General features: G+C 40.7%; 1 protein-coding gene across 1 annotated transcript; it reads right to left on the bottom strand.

Moving 5' to 3' along the window:
• Positions 1-432: 432 nt before the first annotated feature.
• Positions 433-25,347, bottom strand: MCM2 (minichromosome maintenance complex component 2). Its single transcript, XM_087708976.1, has 16 exons — positions 25,216-25,347; positions 23,822-24,009; positions 20,180-20,355; positions 17,837-18,100; positions 16,260-16,479; positions 15,139-15,346; positions 14,163-14,297; positions 12,747-12,938; positions 11,280-11,373; positions 10,244-10,494; positions 9,629-9,755; positions 9,358-9,470; positions 7,980-8,222; positions 6,562-6,744; positions 3,194-3,349; positions 433-1,579 (listed from the first exon to the last, which is right to left on the bottom strand). Exons 1-16 carry the CDS (start codon positions 25,219-25,221, stop codon positions 1,469-1,471), a joined length of 2,667 nt encoding a protein of 888 aa, XP_087565102.1. The 5' UTR covers positions 25,222-25,347; the 3' UTR covers positions 433-1,468.
• Positions 25,348-25,907: the final 560 nt, after the last annotated feature.

The following is a 25,907-nucleotide window of genomic DNA, read 5'->3' as shown; positions in this document are numbered from 1 at the left end:
CTCTGAAGTCCCCTTAAAATAGATACAACATGAAAAGTTACTAATGGAATTACAAACACAGAAGAGAATGACAGTTCCATTGCGTAGATAGATTGGGTTGAGAACATTCAGAAGTGCTCTAAACAGGAAATAATTTAAAGTACAAAAGTGGAAATAAAATCAGAAGTTCTTGGCTTGGCGATTTAGATCATGGGTAGACAAGCCTAAAGCATGTTGTATTTATTTCTTTATTTACTTCACCCCTACTCTCTCAGCACTAATCAACATCTAGTGTAAAAGAAACATTTTGCATTAGGAGGAACATACAGATGTTCTGTTTTTAGCATTTAATAGTTAGTCTATCCTCTATCAAAATTCAGGACAAATATTAATTACTGGTGAGCAACTTATTCTGGCTATTTTTCCAGAAGTAGTATTGCTTCTGCACAAAAGTTGGATTTTAGATATTTACTCTTTCTGATTCCGCTTGCTAAGAAGCTGGGGAGAACCCAAGTATTTGATCAAGTACAATCTTCAGCCGAAGCTGATATAAAAATGGATTTGGAAACTTTAAGAGTTACAACTGGCTTTAAGTTATCTTCATTACAAAAGGAGTTCAAACAACAGAGGAAAAATGATAAATATTACCCCAAAACTATATTGTTAAAAATGCAACACTCATAGTGAAGCAGCTGTTTTTGGAATATTAGCCCTTTTTAAACAGCAAGCAAATTTGTGCCTTTTTTTTTTAAGAAAAGTTATTTTAATATCTTTGGGGGATAATTTTTAGTAAACGTTTTCCTATTACATCTTTATTTGGCAAATATATGAGAAAAAACATTTTCAGGGATGTGTAAAAAATGTTACTTTGGGAAGATAATTTCTGCAGGACTGGGCTCAGCCTTCCTCTGGCCCATGTTGCCGAATGACTTCTGACAAGATTTTGGGGTGCTCCTGACATGTCTGTCCCACCCCAACTATTTTTGCACATTTCTGTTTTGGCATAAAGCATAACATAGTTCTAAAAGGAAGACAGAATGTGAATTTCTACTAATCTTCAACATAGGCTGTTTCAACTTTTCACACAAGCACATGAAACAATAAGCAGAGTACAATGAGAGGAAATGGAAAGCACAGATGCTTCAAAGTGAACATGAGCAGAGAGTTAGTTACTGCTTGTTGGAGCTGACCCATTCATCACTACCAATGTCAAGTCCAATTTCCAAAATGAGGCCAATAGGAAACAATTCCTCTGGGGCTTCATCCAGCAAATGCAGGCTCACAGCAGTTCTGTTTCTTTTTTTCTTTTTTTAAACCACAGTACGCTTCTATTCTTATTCTATTTACCGGCCTTTCAGCAGAGCACTTTGCTAGTTCTTTTCTGAAATATATAAGGAAGAGCCTTGAGGATTGCCACGTGTTGCTGCAACAGAAGAGGAAGCATAGCTCTGAACTGCTTTTATCTCCAACTGCTTACGAAGTCTTTGCTTCAGAAATTTTGCACAATTAATTTCCGCTTGACATCACGGCTGAACTTGTTCATCTTGAACAAATCACTATCGAAGAAGGCAGAAAGATTGTGGATGTTGATTTGACGGGCCTGGTAAAGAGAAAGGGAGAGGGACATGGATAGTTATGTGACAATCAAATTTGCAGAGAGAGGTTGTGGCAGCTTCTCTGCATTAAGGTATTACAGATGAAACTCAAAAAATTTAGAATATTGTGCAAAAGTTCATTTATTTAGCTTCCATGCCACGCCGCACTGAGGCAGTAATTGCTGCAAAAGGGGCCTAAATCAAGTACTGAGTACATATGCATGCTTATACTTTTCAGAGGTCCAATATTGTTCTATGTACAATCCTTGTTTTATTGATTGCATGTAATGTTCTAATTTTCTGAGATGGTGGATTTGGGGTTTTCATGTACGCCATAATCATCACAATTATGACAAATCACGGCTTGAACTATCTTGCTTTGCATGTAATGAGTCTTATCTCATATATTAGTTTCACCTTTTAAGTTGCATTACTGAAATAAATGAACTTTCGCACGATATTCTAATTTTTCGAGTTTCACCTGTATTCACTGAAAGATATAATTTGGTCAGGATAAATGTTTACACGTGGTTATTGATCTGCAATATCTACTATTCACAATATCTCTGTGTCTGTCTAATTTGAATGACTGCCCATCTCACTTTAACAATTCTAAGGAGCTTACAACATACATATATAAACAGAATCCAACATGTGGTTTTGTTTTACTGAATTTTGGTATTGAATCTGGAAGAATCTATGTCTTCAATGCTTTCCGGCAGTTTGGCATAATTGGGGTCAACTGAATCTTGGGGACCGGGGGGGGGGGGGCATGGTGTTCCAAAAGGCAGATACTGTATCAGAAAAGAAACACTTCCTGGATCCCACAAGGTAATATTCCTTAATTGTCAGAAGCTTGCCTTTTCCGTCAGACCTAAACGGCATGGGTAAAAACAACTGGAGAGTGGCAGTTCTGAAAATAAGGTAGTCCCATGCCATGAAGAGCATTCTAAGTGACAACCACCTAGTTACACCTGGAAGCATAATGAAAGCCAATACATCCGTAATTGCATGCTGTCACATTCTGGATCACCTGCAGTTTTGGATGTTCTTCCATGGGGCTCCATGTAAAGCTCATTACAGTATCTTATCACTTGTCCACTTGGAGGTGAGCAAGGCAGATTGTTATATTGGATGTACCACATGGGAAAATAGATAATTATATTAAAGTAGATAATTTTCTCTTCCCAGGTTAACACTGACATTCGAAAAAAAAAATGCCACCATGCATTGCAATCTTTACGTCTTTTTCACAGAAAGTAAAATGGGTCTATTCAACATCTCAAAATCCTGTTGAATGCAAAACTGCAGTATAGCACAGCGACAACAAAAACATCTATAAGAAAAAAACACTTCCCCAATTTCTCTCCTTCCAATGAGATCATTCCCTCTTCAGGATGCCCTTGTGATCATGAGCCCCAAAAGCATTTGCACTAATTTCTCACATTTGGGGGTTCAGAACAATGCAAAAATGTAACTCCAGAAGCGAGCATCTTTGCCTCTTGTTCTAATATCTCATGCTTTTCTTAGCAACAGAAGTCCTCACTTATTCAAAACTTACAAAGGGAAACCCAGAATGACTTGGTACAACATCCACAAAAGGGAACACTGTTCCATACCTTATCAATTAAGTCTTTCTCAGGCACTTCAGTGGTGTCCTGCTGTGCTCCGTAGCGATTCCTCTGATACATCACCTGTTCTGATACAAGTTGTTTCAAAATGAACAGCAAGAGCTCGTTGTTATCCCGCCTGAAGGCAAGGTACCTGGCAAAAGTCTGAGTACAACAAAGAACGAGAAGGGAAGTCAGGAATGAGCCAAAAGCAATTTGAAATTATCTATTTTAATGTACCTATAGGTTTTAACAGGCAACTCTGGGAAGATTACCACAAAATGAATCCATGCACACAAAGCAGAACATCCCTTCCCAGCTAGTATAAATATAGCAACATCCCCAAGCAGTCACTGCACAGCACTGATTCCCTACTCATTACCAATCCTCACTGAAAAAACACAGGTTTTTTTTTACAGTGCTTTTGAAATGTTAATAAGAAAGGAGCCATTCTCACCTGGAGGGATGTGAACTGTTTTAGGGTGAGGAGACTAAAGCCAAAAAAACCTGTTTCCTGTTAAAGGTTGGCAGGGGAAAATCTGCAACATCCCTTTCAGTTTGCATGTATCAGGTGAGCAAATTTTATACCCTTAGAGTGAGCAAGGAGCCAAGCCTATGAAGGATAACCAGCACCTTAAAGCAGATCAATCAAATTTTCCAGTAGAGAATGCAGCTGCACAAAATTGGCATTCTCCTGCTGGACCAACTTCTACCGACAAGTCAACAGGTAGTAAGTACATTGTATATAATCTCCTAGAGCGATTCCACATAGAGTGAATTGCAATAATGAAGGAAGAGATGACAAATTCACTGTTCAAAAGGGAACATTCTAAAACTGCTTCAACAAAAAATGGTTGTGTCTGATGTAAATAAAAGGATTTCAATCACCATCTATTTTAAACTCAATATTGGCCTACCAAAGGCACACTTGAGGATTCACTCTCATCTTAAGGGAGCAAACAGCTTTCCCAAAAAAGTTTGGTTACTGAATAGTTGAAAAGAGAAAATATTTTCCCGGACAGTTTTTTATTTATTTGTTTGCTTGTTTGCTTATTTGTATTAAACCCCAGGCAAGAATGTAAGACAGTTAACTGAAAAAAAAGTTTTGAAGCTGGAATTTTGGTAGTTTCATGAACAAGCATTTAAAACATGAATTAGAAATTAATCTCACTGAATTTATTTAATTTACGACACAAAGTCCAAATGTCTCTAGGTGGCTCATGACATAATAAAATTAAATAGAACACAATTCAAAACCAATACAAACAATTAAGATAAAATCAAAATGTTTTATTTGAATTGGACCATCAATGATTTGGGACAGATCCATACAGGCCAGGAGTTCCTGCACTACCCCAAGCTCAACATCGTGTGGCAACAGATTAAGTTCCCCGATGGAACTTTACCAAAATTCAGGCAGGGGTGATGCTGGACAGCAGAAAGGGTGGTAAAACCAACAACAATCTGAATTGACTACTGGAGCACACCTTCAGAAGACTGTCTCACATCTGATTATCCATGGAGCAGAGCCTCTTGGGGTTTTCAAGGATTCATAGACAGCAATAACAACACCTCCCACTCTTTCCTGGGGTCTCAGTTGATAGAAACCTTGAAACCCAGGTGGACACTCCGGTCTGGGCCCAACAAGTTTTGATGAGACATGCCAGGTTGGTGCCCTCATCCAAGGTGGAACCTGCCCCAGGTTCCCACCATGTCTTCTTCTACCCACCACTGTCCCAATGTTCCTGCCTGCTCTCTGTAAGCTATCACCCCACCCTTTTACTCCTTCCTCTCAGGCTAATGCCCAATCATATGCGTACCCAACTCAATACCCTAATAACCCATTTTGCCCCTCAAGGAACTCAACCGTACTCCGTTCATACTTGCCCAGGCACTCATGGCCTCCAGGGGGACAGGACCCCAGTAAAGAAAAAACAACAGGACACTCATTATCTATCCATCAAAATGGGAGAGATAATTGCTAAATCAAAGCAAGGATCAGAGAAATAACTTAGCCAAATACTAAGATGGGCAATAGAAGTTTTTTTTCTCCTACATTTGATTTTTATGGGGGAGGGCAGAAACATAAGAGTAAGAAATAATCTTAAAATTTCTGGTCCTTCTGGACTGAGAGCAGGCAAAAACATTGTTAAAGTACTCACATTTTGTAAGCAGCTCAACTGATTCAAAGTTGTCTATAAGTTGCCTAGACACGCATACACAACATACAAAACACTGTATGTTTTAATCTCACCACTCCATTAGAAGTTCAGGATAACGAGTATGGTTGTTTTTTCATATCTTAGCCTTCCAAACTAAGGTTGATCTGAGATCGCTCAGTAAATTCCCTAAAGAGTGGATTAGAAACTGATCTCTCTGATCACATCAAAGGCTTTCAAGTTGGCCCAATTCTAATATTAACTTTAGTGTCTCCAGCGTCCAACCCTCATCTCAAAAGCTATTTCATTCATCAGCGGTGTGGATGACAGGGCCCTTAGCCTACTCCTTTGCCATTTGGCAGCATTTTCCAGGATTCATTACTGGGATTCATTGAGGCTCAAGCAGGGCATTTACTCATCTCTTGAACAATCCAAAAAGAAATGCTTTAAAGTAAGAAATAATATTCTTCTTTCAGCCTGAGATTTCACAATCTTCTAAGATCAAAAGGCTAATATAGCTGACTGTCTTACTTGTCCTAAGAGACACTGCATGGATACCTAGAGATTCTGGATATTTTGGGTGAATTGTTGTAATTTCTCTAACAATCTTCTCCTGCAATTTCCAGTTGACTAGGATTTCAACATACTAAAGGTAAAGGTTCCCCTGCACATGCATACTAGTCATTTCCGCTAGGAGGTGGTACTCATCTCCGTTTCAAAGCCGAAGAGCCAGCGCTGTCTGAAGACATCTCAGTGGTCATATGGCCGGCATGACTAAACGCCGAAGGTGCATGGAATGCTGTTACCTTCCCACCAAAGTGGTTCCTATTTTTCTACTTGCATTTTTATGTGCTTTTGAACTGCTAGGTTGGCAGAAGCTGGGACTAGTAACAGGAGTTCACTCAGTTACGCAATGCTAAGGATTCGAACCGCTGAACTGCCGACCTTCTGATCGACAAGCTCAGCGTCTTAGTCACTGAGCCACTGCATCCCTACATACTACACACAATAATGGAGACAATAGACAGACACTATAATTTACTGTCCATAACAGTGTGCAGTGCATAAAAGTGTATATGCATAACACCTGTGTCCTTATTTAAAGTCAGTTCCCTGAATCCTTCACTGGAGTTCTATCAAACTTAAGTTCTCATGGTATTTTTCCATAATCCCAAATAAAACCACCACCGCTATGAAAGGATCCACATCTCTGCATACCTTCCGCATGCTTCTCATAACACTAAACTTCTGTGTGTCGATGAAACTCTCCAGCATGACCCTGATGGCCATGTTGACATCGTCCTCCACCACGTAATCCCGTAGGTGCATGCGAGCATGAGCCTCCGCCATTCGGATCACGGACTCTATGTGACGCACTGTAATGGGGATACTCCCAGTTGCCTGCAGAAAGAAAAGGTAAAGGTCCTGATTCCAGTAGTGCAGAAAAGGGCACCCCAAGAGTGGCATGTGACTTGCCAGCATCCTTTTTATGCTCCCATATGCCCCACCTAAATGTGCCCTAAAAAGCAGCTGGCGAGCTTTGAGGAGGATCAATAGATGCCTTAAAGACTGACATGCTTAAGGCATCTACTTTATCTCTTAAAACATCTGATCTTATCCATAGTGGATCCTATCCTCAGCCAATTTTTGAGTGTGGTCCTCATTCCGCCACACAAAGTGATTCAGAAACTGACCGAAATTGCACACCATTAAGTTACAGCCTGCCTTTCTACTCTGGGGAGCTGTTAATGCTGCATGGAGCTAATTACAAACAAATAATGGCGCGCAGGAGATAGTAAATAGGAAAAAATAGAAATAAAAAAAGTCTGTTTAAAAGGAATCAATGATTAAGGGAGGACTCTGCCACCTGCTGGCAAACTAGTGCATTGCATAGATTCTAAGGAATATGCCTCAAGTGGTTGTTCCCACTACTTCTTTTTTCAGGAACCTGGACCTTTTTTCTTTGATCCTTGAGCTGATATCCAGCCAAAATGCTACAAGCTCTCTCTATTAGACAAGGTGTCGAAACAAACCAACCAACCTCAAGGATGGGAGAACGAAGTCCAAAGATCAGGCTAGATGTTTCTATAACCCCAAAGCCAATTTTAGCACAGATTATATACACTGATACAAGAGTTATTGGCAGATATTTTGGTGAACAATTAAGACAAATTAAGCAGTAAAGAATTCAGAAGAAGATAAAGACTTGCATATTCTTAGGATGGGTTCTAATAAAGCCAGTACTCATTTATAGATTTGGGAACTTTTTCATGAACCGTTGTAATTACGGCTGCTTCTAAAAAGAACCAGATATCAGATTTATTGGGACCAGAGGTGGTATTCTACAGATTTGGACCGGTTCACCTGAACCGGTAGCAGAAATCGCAGGTGGCTCTGCCCACCCAGCTCCATTTAGACACTTTTTTGGCCAAAAGTTCATGCGCGGAAGGCTTTGCACATGTGCGGAGGGGGCGCGTATGCTCACGTTTGCAAACTGGTAGGGAAGGTAAGTGTATACCACCCATAATTGGGACCAACATTTCTTCCAGCTCCATTTAACTGATGAGAGAAGTCATGATTCTGCAGGTAACATCTCACTCTGAAACATAGGATTTCCCACCTCCCTGCTTGCTTACCATGGATTCTTTCCTGAGTTCACTGTACATCCTGGCCACTTTGTCCTGGTCCATCTGGTTGAGTTTGGGATGGACTTTTTCCTTTGCATAAATGATGTATTTCTTCAGGACCTCCTGTGGAATAGGCTCCACGCCATAAGAATTAGGGAGGATAATTTCTTGAGATTCTCCATTTACTGCATCCTTGCTGTTCGGGTGATGCTTGATGTGGCTACTGACAACAAATCGAGCCAGCATCTCATCCTTCCAGAAAGAATTGAAAAAAACAAACAAACAAATACAAAACACTGATTTTATATCATTTACTATAAGATAATTTCAAAAGTTAATTTTCCAGATTCCCTAACTCTTATTAAAAAAATGAATGGATCTTTGATAAGAACAGGTAGTCCTCAACTTACAATGGCAATTGAAATGGTTGCTTAGCCACCATTATCTCCACAGTCCCCAGTTGTTGCACAATTGTTAGGTGTTGTGACCTTCCCATAACCAAAGTCAATGAGGAAGCCATCAGGAAGTTGCAAGTCCCGGGACAGCAGACAGATGAGTAGTAGGAGCAGAGGAAGAGAAGGCGTGGGTGTTGCAGTGACCCTTAGAGAGGGTGCATGAGAATTCAAGAGAGGCACCATGCGGATGTAGTGGGAGTCCGTAAGCATGTGCAAATAGCTGGCATAGTGTGAGTGCAATGTTGGAAGAGTATGCAGATTGGGGAGACCAGCAACTTGCGACCTTCTCTGCCATTTTCTCTTATTGACTTTTTGGGGAAATCAGCAGAAAGGTTGCAAATGGGCCACACAGTGGTTAGAGTGCAGTACTGCAGGCTACTTCTCCTGCCTGCCAGCTGCCTGTAATTTGGCAGTTCAAATCTCACCAGGCTCAAGGTTGACTCAGCCTTCCATCCTTCTGAGGTCAGTTTAAAAAAAGGACCCAGATTGTTGGGGGCAATATGCTGACTCTGTAGACCGCTTAGACAGGGCTTTAAAACACTATAAAGTGGTATATAAGGCTAAGTGTTATTGCTAAATGCTGATCATGTGATTGTGGGGCTGCTACAACCAGTCCTATGTGCGAACTGGTTGCCAAGCACGATTGCAAGCACACGCTGTGGGAGTGCTGGGAACAGCCAGAATAGGAGGACTGGTTGTAAGCACCATTAGTTCAGCAAAGTTGTAATTTCAAACTGCACTGATTGAAAGGTTGCAGATCAAGGACTGCCTGTACGCTTATCAAAGTGTTCCTATGAGCTTTACTTTGCCAAGCTAGACAAGAGGTCAATTAGCTAATTCCATATTATGTACCTCCCTTCTTCATTCGGTAAATATTAAAGTGACAGGCCCTTCATTAATCTTCCTTAAGTCTAAATAGCAGCAGAATCTACCTGAACAGGATCCACAGTGTCCCTGACCACACACAGGATGTCAAAGCGAGATATGATGGGCTCGGTCAGGTCAACATTTTCTGAGAAAGTCAAAGAAGGGTCATAGCGCCCACCTAGAATAGGAAAAGAAGCATTAAAAACAAAACGAAACAGTGCATGCTCTTGTTCCTTTCAGGATGCAAAAGACAGGAAGTTTTTAAACAGGAAGTTTAACACAATATATGGAACTTTCTGCCATAGTTTGAGTTTTTCTTCCATGGGCCCCACATACCTATGGGGTTTGCAGCAGCAATGACAGTGCAGCGAGCTTGTAGAGATGTGACAATGCCAGCCTTGGAGATGGAGATGCTCTGCTGTTCCATGGCTTCATGGATGCTGGTCCTATCCTGATCGTTCATCTGAGGAACAAGCAAAAGACGTTAAAACTCCAATTATCCTCAATAATAAATAAAGCAGAATTCAGATGTACACATTCAAAGCTCTTAAGAAGTTTAGTGCCTCTAGATATAGAAATATTATCAAGGACAGGAAGTATCTTCCAGCTAGAATTGTTAATATTGAGTTTCAAAGCAATTTTCTCCCATCGCATATTAACCAGCACTGTGCTATGTTCTCCCCAAGGTATTTTCACTTACAGATTGCACTACATTAAACAATCTTCTAACCAGCACCCTTCAAACCTATCATGTCCCCCACTAGCTTTAATATGCTGAGCAGTTTTTCTTAGTTCCCGATCTCAGGAAGGTCTCTTTCCAGATAGGTCCTAAAATCTAACCCGTCTTCTCTCTCTGTTTCATTTTCTGTGTTCAAGGTCTTACCTAGAGCAACTTATACTGTTGTAAACTGGATTGGCCAAATTATGTCACACCTCCAAACCAATACTTGCCTTGTCAAATTCATCTATCATGCACACTCCTCTGTCTGCCAGCACCAGGGCTCCAGCCTCCAAGGTCCATTCCTTGGTTACAGGATGTCTCTGCACATAGGCAGTCAGACCCACTGCAGAAGCCCCCTGGCCAGTGGTGAATATCGCTCTGCTGGCTACTTTCTCCACATATTTGAGGAACTGAGACTTGGCTGTGCCAGGATCGCCACAAAGCAACATATTGATGTCACCACGAATTTTGTGTTTTCCTCCTGCAGTGTTTTAGATGGAAAGAACAGTGACCCAAATTGCAGATGGCACAAAGAGACAAAATGTTACATTATTAGAACTTTGGAGACTTGACATCAGATGGTCCATCAAAGCTTGTCTAGTGACCCTGAACCATGATTTATAATGTTGCTGTGAATAAGGACTGCTAGGTAACGAAGGAAGAGAATCAACTACTTGGGCTTTTTCTGTTTTCACTGGAGAACGGGCAGGGTTAAAGCATAATATACGAATAAAGCTCATTTACATACTTTAAAATCTGATTGCTTTCTAGGAGAAGTAGTCAGATAAAGTGATATAGCAATATGAAGAAATAATAAGCTGATTGAGAAACAGTCTGCTTTATTAGTATTCCCCATCCCAGTAAGTATTCAAATTTTGATGAATAAGACATCAGTACAAAGAACAATAAAAGAAAAAAGAAAAAGAATCTCTCCACCTCATTTCAGAACAGGGTGAATTTCTGATAAAACTGGACAGACGGAAAAGAAAGAAATATGCTACTTTATAACATATGCTTATTTACAAATTAGATAAAACAGGGGTAGCTTCATGTTTGAATTTTTTGATGGTAAGAAATTGCTGTTATTTTCTGGAATAAATTACTAAAATGGGAGCTTATTAATTGAGAAATGTGCAACTGTAAAAATAAAAGATGAACATCTTTTCAAGCCGTTTCTCTCCACTATAATACAGGTATCCTCTCTACAACTTAAAGCTCTTCGTGTAAAAGCAGTGTTGATTCCAAAGTGTCTTTGGGTCAACTTACCTGGGTTTTTGGGTTCTCCTCCAAACAGGGCTAGAGCCAGCCCCCTTTTGATATCTTCATGCCCATAAATGGAAGGAGCAATGCTGGCAAAGATCTGGGAAAAGCATATACAGCCAACATATTTATCAACAGAGACACTAAAAGGGAAACAGTACTACTACAATGGAAATCTCCTATTAAACCTTGAATGATTGTACACCACATGCACAATTATTAGGCAAGTTGTATTTTGGAGGATTAATTTTATTATGGAACAATAACAGGGCTCTCCAAAATGTTACTAAACCTCAAATCTGAATATTTAAGAAAACAAAAGTGAAGTTTTGGCTTTTATAGGGGAATATCTATGTGTGCACAATTACTGGGCAACTATTAGTGTGCAGAATTATTCAAACATGAATTTGCAATAAAATGTTTGATTGTTCTCTGATCACACCCCAATATCTTAGCAATTTCAAGAGCGTTGCATCCCTCTGAAAGACTTTTCAAAGTGAGTTAGATCTCTTTTTTGGCCCATTTTACCTTGGAAACGGAGCTGCCTAATAATTTTGCACACCTTGGCATACAGCAGTGCTGGTGAACCTTTTATTTATGGCGTGTCACAATTGTGCGTGCGCTATTGCGTGCACACGCTTGCCCACACCAATTCAATCCTCCCCAACCACCTGCACATGCACGCATGACACTCACACCCCTGTGCATGCATGCACAACATCTCCCCAGGCTCTGGAGGCTTGAATTTCGCCTGGGGAGGGCGAAAATGGCCACAATAAGCCAACCGGAAGTTCAGGAACAAACCTCCAGTTGGCCGGTTGTGTCTGTTTTTCGCTCTTCCCAGTCTCTGGAACCAATGAGCAAGCCTTCTCAAGACTTTTGGAAGTAAATCTTCTGATTAACCCATCCTTATAAAGGATTTTGTGGTTAACATCTAATGAAAAGCTATATATATATAGAAGAAATAAGAAAGAAGAGAAGCTTCATCTAAACATTTAACACCCTCTCTTCTGTTGGGTTTTAGTGGTTGAGATTAATTTGGGGATGGATTTAATTAGTTGGATTTAATTGTTAAGTCTTACTACTCTTCTGAATATTATTTTTCTTCTTTCTGGGAGATAATAAGAGTCTATGTAATGGGGGACAATAACAGCAATACTAGTAAATGTAATGTTTTTTACTAAAAAAACCTATTGCCCATGAAACAATTTGTTTAGGTGTATTCCAAGTATGGATAGTGTGAATTCCGTACATTAAAGCAAACAAAACACAAACTGAACAGGTCCCATAGTAATACTTTCACAGAAATGCCTACAGTCCCTTGCAATCATCTTGGAACAGAAGGAGAACTGCTATTGTTATGGTAGTAATTTAGTAATTAGATTCTAATAATCTAGTAATTTCGGGAGCTTTCAATAGTGTTGAACTGGAAACAAGAAAACCAGAATCTTGGATCTTGATTTTCAAACTCACTTTCTCTCCAATCTGTTCATCTTTGGACAGTCCTACAATAACTTTCATGTCCTCATCTGTGAGCTCCCCAACGGCCACCTTATTATCTTTCTTGGCGATGTGATTGGCTAGGATCACAGTCGCAAACACTGGAAACCCATTCGCAGTATTCAAAGAGCCATCATAATTATTATGATATATTCCAGTTAGTTCCTAAAAGACAAGAACAAGATATTCTTTAGTCATTGGTCCTAAATTAATTTGTATAATTTAGGAAGAAAGCAGACCAAAAGAGGGGGAAAGGAAATTTTTAAGCAGCATGAACATAAGTAGACACCACCATATTATTTATGAAGTACTAATAGGACAAATAACTAATGATAGGAAGATGTCAACTTGTGATTGCTATGGAGCCTGAACCTCATGATGTTAAATTGGGATGGTCGTAAAATGGGTCAGTCACATGACCAACCTGATTTCACTACCTTTTGCAGCAGCAACTGTTAAATGAAACTGATGATTTGCTACGGTCATGGCTCTGCTGAAAACTAAAACACTGATTTTTGGCAAAACTATCATAAAATGCGGTCATGAGACAATGAGATCCTGTAAATGGCTATAAATGCAGCCATGGTGCCAAAAGCTCACTATGGGGGTCTCTCCAACTGTCACAATTTTTAATGTGGGTTATATGTAGTTGCCAGGTAGGCCTGTCATAATGTGAATGGTCACTAAGCAACTGGTCATAAGTCAAGGACAACATGCATATTCAACACCATTTATTGTTACGTGTTGGAAGAATTTCTATGTTGTGGTCTTAGGATTTTTGTTTATAATGCTGATGAAAAAACATTTTTAGGATACAGAGAGTACATTGATAAACTTCACAACAAAAATTTGTATTAAAACACACACAGAGATTAATTGAAACAATTCTGCGGAAGATGCTAGTTCTTTGGAATTTCCTTTCACATTTCTAAGCAATCCAATCCAGGTCTGAGTTGACAGCTGAGAATCTCAAGATAGCGTGAAATGATGATCATGCAGACAAATAAAAAGGGAAGTGCAAGGAATTCAGACTGAAATGTGCTACACGCAAACTAAAAGATACAGCTATTCTGGTGGACCTCAGAAAACCAAGTTACACATAGATTGTGAGCCAGCTGGGTGACTTTGGGCCAGGCACTCTGTCTTAGCCCAATCTCCCTCACAGGATTGTTATTGTGGGGAAAATAGGAGGTCTCTTGGATACAGTATGGTTTACAGCCTTAAATTATCTGCAAACATAATAAAGGAATACAAATAAATACTTCTTCCAGAGACAGCTTTATTTTCATTAAGGCTCTTTCTTGAATTCTCTAACCAGGATAGTTTTCAAGTTGTGATCAATATGCCTCAGCCTCTGACCTTCCCTGCTTTTCTGGGCCTTATACTTACAATCTCATCCCCTGGCTTGCAACTGTCAACCAGGTCAGCCAATAAAATGGCGTCCTTTGAGCGAGGAAGCCTGCCAGCTGCCACCTTCCCTGGGCTCTCCTGGATTTTGATGCGCTGATAGTTCTGGTAGACAGTCTGTTGGGACATCAAATACCAGAAGTTAGGAATTTCATGGAGCATAAAAAAGACTCTGCAACCAAAATTCTCAGCACATTCCTTAAACAACAAAACACTAGATACAAGGAGGTTTATACAAAACCACTTTCTCTCACATCCATGTGAAAAACTTCAGCTCAGGCAAACTTGTATTTAGTTGCAAACGGACTAACCTCAGCATTCTTGGAGACTTGTCAACATATAAGACAAATCTACACACATCAGACTAACTTATCTTTCAATTCACCTCCATAAAAGTTTTACATTTGTTTTTATTTTGAATTATGATTGTTCAACAATCATTTTGGCCTTGTAAGCTTCATGTGGAGTTTACCTGTGGATTAAAAGAACACATACCTTCCCCACAAACTTCTTCCAATCAAAGCCCCTTATAGAGTGAGTTTCCTCAGGATTGTGGCAATCCTGAGGACCTTTCCATGGGTTCTGCTTTGTTGCCTCCTGTTTTCATATCCAAGCCTCCCTGAACTCAGTCCCGCAAATTGGTGCTATAATTTCATTTAATCTAGCCCTACCAACAGAGACTGCATTGCTTCCTATTGTGGTATGGCTGTTGCTTCCTTTCTCCCTTCAGCCAGTTAGAACTATCCAGAATGTCTGTGGTCTTAAAGGATAGAATCTAGTATTTATGAGCATTTGGAAAAGCGCTACTTCTTTGTTCTAAACCAGGGCTCCTCAAGAAACCAAAACTCTTCCAAGACATCAGGTAGCTGCCCTTCCAAAAGATCTAGGAATTGTGTAGTTTTAACTCCCTGAACAAAGACACAATGGCCCTCCTAATAGCACATCAAGTACAGCTTACCTCTTCCATGTTGATTTCAAAGGGACCCAAAGATTGACACTCTGGGCAAGATCCTGGTTTTACTTCTTGGTTTTGAGACTGTGAGAAAGGCCCCAGTACAAAACCACATTTGGTACAATTATATTTGACCATGCTGAGCTGGGGAAGGACCCCTGTACAACTTGTCACAACTCCACTTGTCCGGATAAGCTGATTTAGGTGTAGTTGCCTATGAGAAGAAGCAGGAACAAGGCTCAAATACAAAGGATCTTGAATAGTTGAATACTACATTTTCTTTACATTTCTGCAAAACTTTGTGAAGTAAAAAGCTCATGAATGGGGAGGCGGGTGTGTGTGGGAATTTAAATCAATGGGAGAGGGTACTTTTTCAAGCAGGAGATCCCAGTTTTCATATTCAAACATTCCCAGTTAAAAAATGAGCTGCCAGAGTAAATAGTATGAATTAGATGGGGTTATCTTGGTATAATAATGAAATATTGGATTAACCGCAGCCATGGAAAGCCCAACCTCCCTTACAGATCACTGTTGTGGAGCTAAATGGGTGGAAGGAATGCTATACAGCAGGGCTTTCAAACTCATGGCCCATGGGCCGGATAGGTCACGTGCGACCCACGCTTGGTTTAGCAAACGGGGGTGGGGGAGTTGTGAGATGTCACATGATGCCATGACGGGTTTGATGCCCCCGCTACACAGATTGCTCTGAATTCCAGAAGGAATGACAGGGTATAACCAAGAATTAAGAATATGATTTGACTGCAAACATAATAGCTTTATACCCAATCAATTCACTATGGCTTTCTCCTATGGTTCTACACTCAGAAAGGGAAACCTGAATTTTTTAAATAGAAATTTAAGAGATTACAATGCTTCCAGAGCAACAAAATAATTTTAAGCATGTGATATAACTCAATTTCAGGATTTGGCAGACTAGTTCTATAGATGAACATTTAATAGGCAGTCTCTTCATTTTTGTCCTCGATTCAGTAATGCTACAAGAGACCTACTCAATAGTTTATCATCTGGATCACTTACATCCTAATCAGCTATGGGTCATAAATCATTAAACAGTCTTGATAGGTTTTGTTAGTGCTGCCGACCTCAATACTAAACTGCCCTCTTACCTAAGTGACCGTAACTCCTCCACCAGAGGTAGATGTGAGATGCGAACATGGATTTCCTGAGTAATCCGGTCATATTTGGGGTACATAGCCATTACTACCTCCTTGGCTGCTTCATCAAATATTTTCAACATCTCAGCTGGGGCTTCCGGAAGGAAGTAGGCAAGGACATGTTCCCGCGCAGCCAAATCTTCATAATTCACCACCACACTCTCTTTATTCTCTGCCAAAAGAAGACTTTTTTTAAACCTAGGCCCACCACTGCAGAAATGCAAAAAACTGAGTTTATTGGGTTTCTTCTAAAATATATTTGCAATCATTATATGGCAGTCCTTCTTATGTCTTATTTGACCTCGGGTATATTTAAAAAAAAACAACAACTATGTTTTTGGTGTGAACATAGTTGTCAGTTTCTACTGAAGGAATTTTATTCATGATGGCTAAGAAAAATAAATATTAAGAATAAAGGTATTACCGTGTTTTCCCCAAAATAAGACATGGTCTTATTTTCTTTTGACCACCCCCAAAAAATGTTGCTTGGGCCTTATTAGGGGGGGGGGCTTATTGGTTTAGGGTTGCCGGGTGGCTGCTCTCTTGCAAGCGGGCACCTGAAGAGCCAGGCATAGCTTCAGGGGCAAACAGTTGTGTTGCGCTGTCGCAGCAGCGCAACACAGCAGCCATGAGGTGACCACTCTCACAAGCAGCCTCTTGGCAACCCCCCGCTCCAGCTGGGCACAGTGCCACTCACCAAACCTAGCATTATCCAGAAGATGGCAAGCAATGTGAGCTCCTTTGCCCCCCTCCCCCTGGCTCCTGCGGCTTGATGCCTTCGGGATATCACTAGATTGGTGAGTGGCGCTCTGCCTGGCTGAAGGGAGGGGTGTCCAGGCGGCTTATTATTGAGGGAGGGCATATATTTTTGCCCACAGGAAAAAAATGACATGGCCTTATTATCAGGACATGTAGTTTTGAGGAAACACGGTACTATAATAGATGTGTTCCTTAGAAACCTGCTAGCAAATATTTTAGTAACTTAAACACTGGAATTGTAATTCAAAATAATTAAGTTGTTCTGTAACTATTGCAGCACAATTCACCTACAAAAAAAATATAGGGATAGGGACGGAAAAGAAAGTGCAGCCCATACAAGTATGGTTTTAACCACGGGAAAAAGAATTAAGCAGATATTTCCCACAAGTATTATGTTTATTCTGTAAAGGAGACTTAAGTGGTTTGTTAGGATCCATCTGAATAATACAACCAGGAACCTTAATGAAAAATAACCTATCAGCTATGATCATGTGGTATGAGATATAATGTAAGTTAAAAGAAATACATCTCAAGTGAAGACTAAGTTCATGCAACACACTAAGCCATTATGTGGTTTGTGGTTTAGCATGTTGCATGAATCCAGCGAATAAGGTCTGTAAACAATGGTTGGCTTACAATGTATTATTCTACTTTGAAAACTGGCTTAGGGCAGTTATGAAACTGATTCATCTGATTCACCACCAGAAACATTTGAAACTAGCACCCTGTTGATTTTCTAAACTACTTTTCTTGCATTCCCACAGTTGTACCTTTACACATGTCACTGATCCTCTCTTTGAAGACATTGTGACCGTGATCATCCACATGGGTCTTTAGGAAGTTCTTGAAGCGATGGTAGATCTCAAGACGGGGAGCTGCTATGGACACCCATTCTCTCACCGAATGCCCCTTCATGTCTTCCAGGTTCTCTATGCTTTCGATCATGTCTTCCTCCTCTTCTTCCATACCTTCAGCAGCCCGTTCAGCCAGGCGCCTCTTCCGCAAAGGACGACCTTCGTCTTCATCATCACTCTCTAGAATTTAAAAGGTGGGCAGAAGCAGAGGAAGTAAAAAGGGATTATCAGACAGCTGCATAAACATAGAACTATTAATGAAACTAAATCAATTCTCTGAGAGAGGACTCTTAGATGGATGTCCTCTTTTTAAATAGCTTTCCCCAAACGATAAATTGGATTTCTACAATTTCTTGTTCAACATGATGCTCATGTCTTTGTTCCGACCTAGGCTTCCCAAGAGCATGAAGCAAACTCCTGGTCCCGACAAAATCCCCTTTTATTAATTTACTGTGAATTCTTCTCATTCACATACAGCGAAGTCTTTCAAGGGAGGATTTACAGGCACAGACCTTATCTGGGGTAGAGAGCTGCCAGGCCCATATCTGCAAAACTTGGCAAGGACTCTTGGAGAGTCACGAGCCAACTAAGTGAACTAATTATCTCCTGCAAACTCCACTCTCCTTTTGTTCTTTTATTTCCTTTGGGAGGAGGCCATTCATCGTCTAGCTGTGGTCTTACTCCCAAGTTGACCCCTGTTCTTTAGCTGTTCCTTTCATCTGGCATGTGCACAGTGGGAACAGGCTCCAGCTGTTTGTCTGCCTCACTAATGTCTGACTCTGAAGGCAGCTCATAACTGACATACAGCTCTTGCCCTCTCTCTGCCTCCGACACAGTGCCCTCATCAGAGCCTTTCCCAGACTCCAGGACTGACCCATGTTCCTCCCCAAACTCCTCACTGTCCGAATCTGCTGCTGTCAGGCCACAACAGTCTTATGAGGTTATGTATAACTTCCCATTGGGAGATTATGAGAATTGTATTCCAACTGGAGAGTACCAGTTTGGAATCTGCAGATCTTCCGATTTAATGCTATTTCAAGTGTCAAGCAATTTTTTAAAATTTTTGCTACATTCTAAAAATCCTCTGCGTTTATTTGCTTTCATATTGTTGTAATTTTACCATGTTGAAGACTCTTGGGTTAAGAACAATCCCATTCATATGTATATTTATTTAGTAATCAAATTTATACATTGCCCATCTCATTATCTTATGAGTATTAAAGTTTACTCACTTTAGATAAACTAAAGTAAACTCTGAGCAGTTTATGAATTGAAAACCATTCCATTTACATATGAAAGTAAATATTAAAATGATCAGCTATATACTCAGCATATCTCGTAAGAATGAGCAGTGTGGGACTGACTTTTATTAGTAAGAAATAAATCAGAATCAGTCTTGTAGGTAATCAAATTGCTCATACTTATTTGGCCAGATCTTTTATTAGTTGCTCATGCCTTGGACCTTTGTGGATGCCATAAACTTTCATGTCTATATCCCCAAACCACAACTGCAATCAATATATTAACCATGATTCCAATCTGGTTTACTGCCATAAAATAAATGATATGCAACAATTTCCATCACTAAGCATTCCATCTGTAAAGCTCAATGTTACGTGACCACATTATACAACCCATGAAATCCCAATTTCTATTATTAAGTGAAGATCATGGATTGTTAAGTGAATATCTTCTCACAACTTCCTACTGGCTTTCAGCAGCCAAAGTCAATAGGGAAGCTGGCAGGAAATTGAAAGGCTCAGGTGGAGGCAAATGGCTACTGCCAGATAGAGAAGAGAACGACTGAGAGGAAAATACAATGCAAAAACAGTGTGTGTGGGGATCCTGCCAGTGGGAGAGAGGGTGTGAGCTGTGGGGAAGGTATTGTATTTATTATACTTGTATGCCGCCCTATTCCCCGGGGGGACTCCCGGTGTGGCATGAGTGTAGTGAGGCTTTGTGAGGGTGTGCAAGTGGTGATGGAGGCATAACATAGTATGGCTGCTGATAGGTGCACAGGTGGCTATGAAAATGTGGTGCAAGCACGGGGGGGTGGGTGGGCTGGGAAAGGTTGCACAGGTGGGGGACACTAACACGAACAACTTTTAACTTTCCTTCCAAGCTTCCCCATTGACTTTGCTTATGGAAAGCTGATTGGGAATCGTAGTCCTGTGACTGTGGGACACTGCAACTGTATTAAGTGTGACTTAAGGAAATGCATAAAGCAAGTCATCACTACTCATTCATTTAAAAATGTACCATAAAGCAGTCCCCTCCGCATGCGGCCGAGGCCTCGACCCATCTCACGGTCCCTCTGTCTCATTGCACGTTCTGCGGCTTCTCTTTGGCTGGCAGTTAGCTCTTCCAGATCTTCATCATTCAAGTCTAAACCTTCAGCTTCATAGACATCAAGCTCAGGAATAACACGATAGTCCCTGGACACAAAAAATATAAAAATGTGTTCATCAATTACATTGCATAAGCATCCGAGTACTTTACTTATTTTGCAAAGCACCAGATCTGATATTTATATTTGGACAACACAATTTGTCCAACACCTGCATGTAGGAAATCCAGTGCATATATGGAATATATATATGGATGAAACTAATCAAGGAGAAGCAACCCAGAATTAAGGAGAAACTTTATAACAGTGTGGACAATTTAGCCAGTGGAACAGCTTGCCTTCAAAAGTTATAGATGCTTCCATCACTGGAGGTCTTTAACAAAAGACTGGACAGCTACCTATCTGAAATGGTATAGGGCCAGGATGGCAAACCTATGGCACACTCGCCAGAGGTGGCATTAGAGACCACTCTGTGGGCATGTGCGCCATCACCAGCTACTCTTCTGGTGTCCGATGTGTGCATGCGCATTGGATATCTGGCCTTTGGGTTTCAGGTGCTGCAGTGCCCGCACGTGAGCGTTCTGGTTTGGGCACTCGGTTCCGGAAAGGTTCGCCATTAGTGGTATAGGGTCTCCTCCTTGTGTAACGGGTTGGATTAGAAGACCTCCCAGGTTCCTTCCAGCTTTATTCTGACTGATTGATTGAATAGCTGGTTTTCTCCCAAATCTCCTCCTAAATGATTATAATATTCCATTACAAGATTGACAGAATGCATCTGGGCAGAATTTTTTATTACAAAGAAGAGAATCTCTCTCTCTATGTGCACTTAGTGTGGGTGAGCCACATTTTTACATATTCCATTCTACAGCTTGTTAGCTTGTTTCCTATTACTTCTTATCCCTTTTCTTTCTGGAATCAAAGAGCTACAAGCCAACTTTTAGTACTGACGGATTATTTATTTAGATAGCTTCTTTGCTTCTATCACTTATTAAATCAATTTATTAACTATTTCAGATGGATATCCATTTCATGAATGTAACTTTGGTTGGCAAACAACATATTAAATCAATAAAAGTTAACAATTAACAGAATAAAACAGTATTCACAGAGTAAAGTTGAAAAAAAATTAATCAGCAAGCTATGCTTCTAATTATTTGTGCTAACACTAAGTGGGATATATCAAAAGGACAACTGCAGTGCAACTTTGAGTCAATAAACTTTGTAATTGTACTGTTGTTTTCTGTGGCAACTGAATGCACTGGAAAGAAAAAAAATTAGGAGGAAAAATATTAAATTTCACAATGCATCTATACATGCAGCATTACTATATTTCAACATTCTCACAGTGTTTATGATTCCCTTTTCATATTTTTTCTAAATTGCTTGTATTTGCAGCATTGATTTAATGTGGCATTCAGTATAGTAATAGTATTGTTCTCATACAAATCTCTCAAATACCTCTTGTAGCATTTTTCCATGTGTTTCATCCCAAATAGTATCATCACTGTTATTTTCGATTTTATTCACTCTATGAGAGGCTTTATCTCTCTTCATCTCCTTGCAAGTATTTTGTTATTTCCATCAAATTTGCTGTATATTCTCTCTTTCTTTTTAAGCTTAGTTATTTCTTCCTCTAAATGCATTAATCCTCTACTCTCTCTATAAGGTATTAGTTTCCTCTTTTCTTGCAGCAAACATTCCTCTACATGTTTTTCCATCTATAGCCTCTTTCATTTCCTTCCATTAAGCACACTTTTTACATATCCCATTACAATAACTTCATACACTTCTATGGGAATTATGAATCTAGAGCAATTCAGATGTGCAAATCCAGCCCTTATCAACTTCTACCTCATCTCTTGGTTTGAAGGTTGGCAACTAATGACATATTGTCACTTGACTTCAAGTTCTGTAACAGATACTTGAACTGAACACCATGCAATGTACGGCTTTTAAACTATCTAACAATATCCATCAAGATAGATATTATCCAGAATAGGAATGACACATTCAGACACTTGTGGAACTTTTAGAAGCCCATAACCATCTGGCTGAGTGCATAGCCTTTGATTTTTTTCTTAATTGAAACAATTCCTTTATATATTCTAGAACAGGAGTGTCAAACTCTGTGTCATCACAATTTTCCCCCTTGGCTAAACTGGGTGTGGCCAGTGTGTGATGCATCCGGCCCGTGGGCTGCGAGTTTGACAGCCCTATTCTAGAACAGGAGTCCCCAACCCCCAGGCTGCGGGTGTGGCTGAAGCTCTGCTAGTGCGCGCGCAGGATGCTTGTGCAGCTCACACCCCCTCCCCTGCACTGGGCCACCAAACTGGAAAGGTTGGGGACCGCAGTTCTAGAACAGGTGCATTTCAGGGGTGGGTTTCTCGTCCCGTTCCAACCGGTTCGGTTGGAACGGGGCCGGTGGCGTCCTTGTGCACGTGCACGCATGCGTACTAGCGTCTGTGCGACGCTCCAGCTGCTCCTGGAGGATCACGCAGGCGCTGTATGCGTCCTGCGCATGTGTAGAAGCGCAGAACTCGTCAAAACCGGGTAAGGACCGCGGGCGGGCGGGCGCGCCCTTCGCCGTTCCGGAAGTTACTTACTTCCGGGTTCGCCGACCAACTGGTTCACAGGGACCGCCGCGAACCGGTTGAAACCCACCCCTGGTGCATTTCTAACAGGATAGAAGTTGGGATAATTTTGGTCACAATGGGTTATCTTCTCCTAAACTAATGAGGAACCTTGCAAATTTTCTGTGTTTAGATTTGTTTTATCAACAAGAATAAAATGCAAAAAAGAAAAACATATCCAGAAAAAAGGGCATATCCAGAAAAAGTAAAATAATGACCCAAATTTCAAGTAAATCTAACATTAAACATTAAAAAATCCACCCTTAAAAAAGAAATTAAAACCCCCCTAATAAATTCTCCCCCCTTTATATAATGGGTCTACACATAAGCTTTTCCATCCTTATCTATCAAGAATACTATATTAAATAAACTAATATTCCAAATGAGGTGATCTCCATCTGATAATCAAATTGACCCAACATCTAATCATAATATAAGTGTGAAAAATAGAAAAAAGTCAACAGGTGAGCTCAAATATTACATCAATCTTCAAATCCCAGGAACCCTGCACATTTTCTTACTAATTATGGTGAAAAAAGCATGGTTATTAGTTACTATTAGCAGGAAGCCAAGCAATGCAATTATAATCAACTAATTGACTACTGTACATGATTAACTGTTAGACCATCAATTTGCTGATTTCCTACTGCTGATAACAGCAAGGAATGAGAAAGATCAAGGAGTATGACAATGTATGTGGGAGTATCCTGTATATGAAATAATGCAATCTGAATTTACTGCCACACCAATATCAATTTATAGTATTAAATACAAACATCTTCACATTTGCCCCTTTGAAGTTGACTTGATTCACATTGAATTGATGCAACAGGAAAGAAAAGAGAACCTAGCTGGGCGGAGTGCCAAATGTTTCATTCTGCGGTTTCATGTGAAAACATGAACCTGGCAGGAGAAGACCCGTACCTTTCCATCCCTTCACCAATCAACTCCTCTCCATCTTCGTCCTCTTCATCAGGGAGTCCCTCTGTCCCCAGGAGTCCTTCAGACTCATCCTCGAAGGGTGGTAGATCTCTTCCTGGACTGGATGTGAAGGCGTCTCCTCGCCGAGAGCTCTGCCCTGGGCTGGTAGCCATGTTCGACTCAGAGGAATCCTAACACAACAGACAAGAGTGCAAAATATACTGTGAATCTGGTTAGTATACAGCTAGCCTTCGATTTACAACAGTTTGTTTAGTGACTGCTGAGCCGCAGTGGTTAGAGTGCAGTACTGCAGACTACTTCTGCTGATCACCGACTGCCAGCAGTTTGGCAGCTCAAATCTCACTGGGCACAAGATTGACTCTGCCTTCCATCCTTCCGAGGTGGGTAAAATGAGGACCCAGATTGTTGGGAGCAATATGCTGATTCTGTAAATTGCTTAGAGAGGGCTGTAAAAGCACTGTGACGCGATATATAAGTCTAAGTGCTACTGATGTTGTTCAGAGTTACAATGGTACTGAAAAATGTGACTTATGACTGTTTTTTATAATTATGACCTTTGCAGCATCCTCCTGATCACGGTTCATGTTTATGACTTTTGCTGTGTCCCAGGGTCACATGATCCCCTTTTGCATCCTTCTGACAAGCACAATCAATGGGGAAGGCAGAGATTCACTTAACGACCGGGTTTCTAACTCATCAACTGCAGTGATTCACGTAACAACTGTGAAGAAAAGTCATCACATGGGCCCAAACTCACTTAACAATTTGTCTCACTTAGCATATGTCTCACTTAACAACAGAAATGTTGGGCTCAATTATGGTTGTAAGTCGAAGACTACCTGTATTTTCCTACGTCTTGGTTTGGTTCGAATTTTTCCAAACTTCTCAATGTATAAAAGGAATGGCAAAAGAGACAGACTAAGAGAAACGCCAGTTGACTACTCCTGGCAGGCCCTCTGTGAAACTTTTTTTATTTTTGCTATCTTTTAAATTCCAGAGAGATCTTTTGGGTTCAATTCCAGAACATCGGTGCCCGATAATATTTCTTTGTACTGCCATCTTCTAAACTCCTCCTGGGGTTTGACATGCGCGGCACAGACCTCCCGGTTTACGGCTGGGCAGGAATTTGCACGAATGAACAGAAAAGTGCCTAAAATTTCACTCTTCCTGCAAATTTCCGCCAGGCAATATCCTGAAAAGGTTTTAGTTTCTAAAACGAACCAGCAAAACTACGAAATGAATGGCTAAGAGGTTAAAAAAAAAAAGAGGACGCCAAACGATCCCCCAAAAGCGGGCCACCGAAGGGACGCAAACACAAATAACCAATACAAGAAAAGCCACTTTGCACAGGTCAGTTGCGAGAGAAGCTCTCTTACCGCCATTTCTTCTGCTTTCCGAGCTTCTTCCACCAACAGCCCCCCCTGCAAACTACAAGCGCCGCCGGAGCACGAATTCCGCGCGGATGAAGGGTCACGTGGTCAAAAGCCCGCGAAAGCCGAGGCATCCTGACGCAACGTCTTATGAATATGTAAATACTAAGCCTAGCGGAAAGCGCTCTTATGAATATTAACGAGCGGGGAGGTCCGTCGCTGGAGAGGAAAGGGCGGGGGCATCTGATGAATATTAATGAGGGGGCGGGGCGGGGAGTTGTAGGTTGGGAGGAGGTAGGGGAAGAAGAGGAATAGAATAGAATAGAATAGAATAGAATAGAATAGAATTATTTATTGGCCAAGTGTGATTGGACACACAAGGATTTGTCTTTGGTGCATAGGCTCTCAGTGTATATAAAAAGACAAGATACATTCGTCAAGGATCATAAGGTACAGCACTTAATGATAGTCATAGGGTACAAATAAGCAATCAGGAAACAATCAATAATAATAAATATTTTTTAACTCGGCTCGGCGATGCTGGCAATTTTGCTCCGACGTCCTTAGTTAAGGAGGAGCTGGGGCGCCCAGCACTCTGGAGAGCACCACGTGAGCTTCGTGGTCTTTCACCGGCCGGGAATGCTTATTATATGGAGCTGCCTTCCAGTCGTGGAATGTAGTTTCGTTGCCATTTCGTT

This window comes from Thamnophis sirtalis, unplaced genomic scaffold (genome assembly GCF_051295495.1).
Source record: "Thamnophis sirtalis isolate CommonGarterSnake01/CBP01778 unplaced genomic scaffold, rThaSir2_p1.2 scaffold_3, whole genome shotgun sequence".
NCBI classification, from domain to species: Eukaryota; Metazoa; Chordata; class Lepidosauria; order Squamata; family Natricidae; genus Thamnophis; species Thamnophis sirtalis.
The sequence above is the reverse complement of the archived record's forward strand: the minus strand, read 5'-3'. Positions and strand labels throughout refer to the sequence as shown.